Source organism: Tuber melanosporum (assembly GCF_000151645.1).
Source record: "Tuber melanosporum whole genome shotgun sequence assembly, scaffold_116, strain Mel28".
NCBI lineage: Eukaryota > Fungi > Ascomycota > Pezizomycetes > Pezizales > Tuberaceae > Tuber > Tuber melanosporum.
This window is the reverse complement of record NW_003298773.1, coordinates 171,346-177,345: the sequence shown is the minus strand read 5'-3', so window position 1 is coordinate 177,345 and position 6,000 is coordinate 171,346. Positions and strand designations below refer to the sequence as shown.

General features: G+C 44.7%; 1 protein-coding gene; it reads left to right on the top strand.

The window, feature by feature from the left end:
• Nucleotides 1–4,501: 4,501 nt before the first annotated feature.
• On the top strand, nucleotides 4,502–5,781 carry GSTUM_00001702001 (uncharacterized protein). XM_052355855.1 has 1 exon: nucleotides 4,502–5,781. The coding sequence occupies exon 1, from the start codon at nucleotides 5,054–5,056 to the stop codon at nucleotides 5,360–5,362; it is 309 nt and encodes a 102-aa protein (XP_052211687.1). The 5' UTR covers nucleotides 4,502–5,053; the 3' UTR covers nucleotides 5,363–5,781.
• The last annotated feature ends 219 nt before the right edge of the window (nucleotides 5,782–6,000 follow it).

The following is a 6,000-nucleotide window of genomic DNA, read 5'->3' as shown; positions in this document are numbered from 1 at the left end:
GTGGCCGAGTAACTTATGCGCAGCTGAACAACCTCAACCTCTTTCAAATAGTCTACCGGTACCGTACTCGATCAGGATTCCCTGTAAGCATGTCCAACCTACTAAGTACCCCCTAAGAGGTGTTGCAGTTAGCCCTAAAATTTGCCCAGTGGTTGCTCAAGTTAGTGTTGTCTGCCAAGGTAATAATATCTTAGCGTTCTATCCCGGTTAGGGAGCAGAGGTGTAAAATCTTTACCGGATTGGGAAATGATCGCCCGCTTAATAACCCACTTTGAGCTTGCTCGATATGTTGACTCGCCAGACTGGGGGGTCCGTAGGGGCTAGCAAAGTACCGTACTCAACAGTATCAACAGAGTACGACTAGTTAAGAATGCGCCCCTTCAAACAGCACTTTGACACAAGAGGGGAGCGGGATTTTGTGACCCAATTGGCTGGTCTTCTTTGTGGATCTTTTCTTGGAGCTGGCGTCGCGCTGGCGCTCTAGGTTGGTTGTTCATGTTTGTTGTTGTCAAATTATCGTTGTTGTTGTTGTTGTCGTCCTTTGTAACACTACCGGTATTTGGATGGCCACGCACGGCACGTGGCCGCCCAGGTAAGCTACTCCGGTACCAGCTAATGAATTTAGGGCACATAGTTCTAAAACTGAGCTGCCGTAGGAGCATCGGTAGTTGGGAGTGAGATTCACAGCAGCTTCACGATCTTTGCTCGTGGGCCGCGATTGTTTTCTGCAGGCTAGATGTAGTAGTGCACATCGGGCTTGGCATAGTGTTGTACCCACAGCGGAAGCCATCAAGCTCAAGCTACGAGTACGGTATGGGACCATGCACGTTTTGGAATCAGGAATGTGCCTCGGACTTACCGTGCTTGCATATATACAAGTAACTCGTAGGGGATTATGGTACATACGTAGTGCTCGGGAAGGTGTTTTTGTACTCGTCCCGGGTGAGAAGTACTTGGACATTTAGGGGGGAAACAGGGATATGACGGGGAAGTGAGACATATCAGGAGAGGTCTGTGTACATTGGTAAATACCGATAAACAAGCCCCGTGGTATTGGAGAGGTATTAAGTATTTGAACCTTCGTTCTCGAATATCACATACCTCTTCTATTATTCATCAGATAATAAAGAGTACCTTTTCGTTTTTTTCCTAAAAAAAAGACTTAAACTAACCGCCAATGTCTAGGTATTAGGCTAATACTTAAGCAATTAAGACAATACTGATCTAAATATAGACACCACCAATTAAAGTCAGTAGAACCTTTAATAAACAGTAGTATTATGTTTAAACTTCATGATTCCATACTTGTTGGACTTGTGATACCTGAAGATTACTGTAGACTTAAATATTGAATATAAGACTCAGTGGTCTTTATATTATATGTAGTCCTATGAGAAGACAATCTATAAAGTCTTCTGAATAGAAAGTTTAAGTTATTCCCATTATATGATAAGAACAAAGCTGTTTTGAGTATATAACAAAAATAGTAACAGTTAGCCTTTACTTTCTAACATTTCTACTAGACTTAGATATTCTATATTTTATACTATTTGCTAACTATTTTGTCATTTAGTATCAGTCAAGTCCAATTCCTTATACCACATCTCTCTTGTGTTTACTGGCTTTCTGTATTTACTATTGGTTTTCCTTCTACTTTAATCCTGATACATGATTTAGAGAGCTTAAATTTGGACAATTATAATACTCTATAGCTTTACTGTAATTTTATTACTCAATAATACTTTGTAAATAATTTGAAGTTGGTTTATAGTTAATGCTTATATTATTAAATATTGTTATTATTGAAATTGAATATTATCTATTATAATATTATTAATAAAGATGCAATAAGAAATATCTTCTATACTTCTAAGTTATTATAAAAAGTTCTACAAAGATGACAAAATAGTAATGGAAATGAGAATAATCTTAAAGGTTTTTAAAAAGCAAATTAGCCATTTCTTGATTGAGATAAAAGTACAAGCAAAAAGAAAAATATGCTAGTTATACTAATTAGAAGAAATTCAGTAACTGGTAATAGGTATTAATCTGTAGGAAATATTTCAGAAATAAATATACAGTAGAACATAATATTCTATAGTCCTCAAATCACTTTTAAAGTTGTTTATATCATAACGATAAGGTTATATAGTATGACAATATCATGATGGGGCTACAAAGTTGCGTTGAGCCGCAAGGTTACTGTGAAAAGCCACAAAGTAATGTTGAGCTGACTGACACGCAGTGCCCATGTTTGCGAGTAAGCGAGCAGCCAGGGGTTGTGATCGCTAGCCACAACCTTGGCACGAGTAGACGGCAGGAACCATAAATTTACAAGCGAGTTGTTCGGCCAAACCAAGGCTTTGTAACCACGCGAAACCGTACTGCCAAGCGGCCCATAAGTCAAAGTTGCCAAGACACAATCTCAAATCGCGATTTCAAATCCAAACCGCGCAGCCAAACGCCCCGTGGGCAGTAAAGTACGCATATAAGGGTAAGAATTCATTCTGGTTTTTTATGTAGGGGTGCATACGGAAACTTATTAGACACCAGTTGCATTACCACGCACGGTTAATTTTCGTCAGCGAACAATACGTCGGATACGGTACCTCAGCTGACCGGGTCATTCTGATATTGATCCTTGATTGATTCGCTGGTTCCCCTCGGTGAGCGCATATCTAGAGCGCCTGGTAAAAAAAAAAGACCCAGGAATGAGAGATATTGATTTCTGGAGCTTTTTATTGGTTGCTGTCTTGTGCCATTCTTTTCTGTGTTCCAACCCCCTGTCTTCCGAATCTTTTTTTCTTTTTTCCGGAGGCTGAAAGTGCAAGTTATTTGCACCTTCTAGGGTTGTTGGAATCCTCGCAGTTGACCACCCCTGCTAGGGATTCTGCAGGCTACAGTACTAGTACTACCGGTAATCCTGCACTTCGCCTGGCTTCAGAGAAATTTGTTTTCTTTTGTTTTTTTTTTACAGAAAATGACAATCTTGTGGAAACCTAAGGTATTGATAGAGCGGGTTCGGGAGATGGAGACATATAGTATCAACCTCACCTTATGGATCTCCTTGCAAACTCTACTCTGAAGTCTTCTACGGTAGGGTATCACGACTTCTATGACGTTCGCGGGGCGAATAGGTTTTATAGTCGTGCTGTTACACCAAAAAGCACCTGTAGCAAAAAACGTCCTCAAGCGTAGCTTCGTCACTTCGCAACCTAAAATACACAAGCTCAAGTGCAGTACATTACTAAATCCTCCGGAGGGGCCCGCCGGGGCTTGTTTAACACCCCCTAACTAAACCCTTGTGTTAGAGGGAAGTAAATTCACCTTGAGCTCTCAAGCACAGGAGTCTCTCTAGTCTACCAGTACTCCGTACACTACTATATCCCTAGGGGTTTTTAAAAGATTCTCAAAAAGCTAATACGTGGAGAGCTGTGTGCGGTAAATTGATAATTGTGCCCTGTACTGTACAAGGGGGAGGCGCGCAACTAGGGGGAGCAACTAACTCTAGCCGCGATCCGCTGCAGAGGGAATACTGAACCCCCAAAAAGCAAAAAGAGGAGAAAAGAAGAAAATTCAGAGCTGGGGGGTAGTTCAAGCACCCCTTGCCTGTACCTCTAAGAGTTTGTCAAGAGAAGGGTAGACTTCTACTTGGTGCGTAACCTACTGGTGCACGGCAGAAGTGTAGATCGCACTTGTGGGAGTGAACTCGCAGGATACGATAGTCTTTGGAGCTTCACGTCCCGTAAGGCTTGAACAATGGTCGGGTGCTACGGCGGGTTGAGGCGGGAGAAGGAAATACAGGGCCTGAGGGGTCTGCAATGGGCTCCACACCACTATGCCGCGGGAGGGTAGAGGGATTTTTGGGATACAAGGAGCTGGGGTAGCATGACGAGGGCGATGATTTATGGGGGTACCGCATCTCCCTTCGCTCGTAATTATGGTATCATACGCGGCTGCGACCGTGTATTTTAAATCGGAGATAACCAATGGAACCACATCCCGGGTTCCATGATGGGTTGATTTGGTTGGCGTCTAACTGCTCTCCATAGGTTGGAAACGCTGCTCGGAGAAATATTGTTGCCTAGTAACCGGATTTTATTGTTTCTGTTGGTTTTGGTGGGGTACTAGCACGCCCCGGATTTTATTCGTGAACTCTCAGCGTGAGGTGCTGCTAGGCTAGCGCATTTTTCTGTGATATTTATACTCTTGTTGTCCATAGTGCGTGTGATTTGGTTATCATTGCTTATTTGTCCTATGTCTACTCTTCTATTTTTTTGGTTCACAAGTCGTGAGAGAGGCTGGGGGAACCCAGCCTTGTTCTTGCATTTTTACACGCTGGTATATATATACATTATAGGTGAGGGATGTCGTAACTTATTTGTTGGTTTGGGGAGTCAAAACTCAACAGGGGGTTATTTTTTTGCCGGGTGGCTATATAATTTGTTGTCCCCTTAGAAACCTGGAGGGGACACCTCTGAGAAAGCCCATCTCCTTTGATCTATGCTGAAATTTTGCTAGTGGCCCTAGACATGGTGTATTGTGCGACCATTTTCTAGGGGCACTGTGTTTAATATACGGTGCCTTGGTAATGCCGCGCGATCCATCCTCTGTACTTCTTATCTACTGGAGCATTGGTTAGAGACAAGATGGTAAACAGTAATTTTCAAGATGTTTACTTTCTTTTGGTCAGCACAGTAACTAGTCTGACTCCGGTTCCTTTATTTTTTTTAGTGCCTTTTCCCCTTGCTCGTTTTTTTCCTTTCAGCCCCCTGCCCCGCGGCTTCTCTCTCAGCTGAACTACTGACGTTTCTGCGTCGAAATTTGACCGATAGTAGTACTAAACCGCCCTAGTTTGATTGTGTTAGACACTTTGGTCACCGAGGTAGCTCGGGCACGGCTGTGCATCAATATCATTTTTCTGGAATCCGCGGATCGCTCGCCACCCCACCTTCTCCCGCAATGCCCTCTGTCGAGACCCGGGTCTTACGAGGCTTTCCGCAGATCCCACTCACCAAGGTTTCCGTTGCCCTCGCAAACCGCTGCCAGAGGGATGGGCTATCGCTCGTCTGTTCCCCTCCTTCTCTTCCTTTTCCATGGGACCTCATCTTCCTATGGCGCCCGGGCGGGGAGCTCTCCTGCTGCGCGATCGCTGGGCCGGAGAATCGGATGCGGCGCAGCTGCCTATCCAACTCCGCACTCATGTCGAAGAGCATCTCCATTGAGAGCTGCAAAGATCGACGAGCGTCATTGTAGGAGATCCTGCCGTGGTCCAGGGCGGCATTTGTGCTCTCCATCTCTTCTATCATTCCCTCCATCTTTCGCATGTGCATCGATAGGCTGGGGGGATTCGCTTGAGTGAGGATCTCACGAGATGTGTTTTCTAGTTGGGCGCGGACCCGATAGGCCATCCCGAGGTGCCACCCTAAGGGAGATGGCGGGGGCGATTCGGGAGGAGACCAGGATTCTCCATGGAAAGTTTTGGAGAAGCGTGAAACTCTTGGTTCCAAGGCTCCTACTGTACCTGCGAACATTTTTGGTGTGAGCTGGGTGGTTTTTTGGTAGTGTTGATAGTTGGGGGGGGGGGGGCAGTGTGAGCGATGACGGCCAGATGGCGTGGTGATAGTGGCGATAGTGATAGTATTGCCGGTGGAAGTTGGCAGCACTTTCTAGCGAATCTTTAAGCGTTTTATATCATACCTTGGGGACTTCAAAGCCCCTATAGAGTTGACATGAAAGAGTCTATAGAGTATTGAATCTTGAATGGGAAGTCTCTCGCTACGGTTCCCAGTCTGTGATTTCCCAACCTTATTCAAACCTTGAGGTCTTTGGGGACTCTTGGCGGGCACGCTCTGTGTCACTTTCAAACCTAACCCAGGCGAGTGATATCCTATGATGACGTCCCCGAGTGTTGTTGATTTGGGGGCATTTTAAATTATGAGTGGTGCGTTGGCCTAGGAGTCCGCCCCCCCGAAAGCGCGTGTGAGAATATGCAAACCG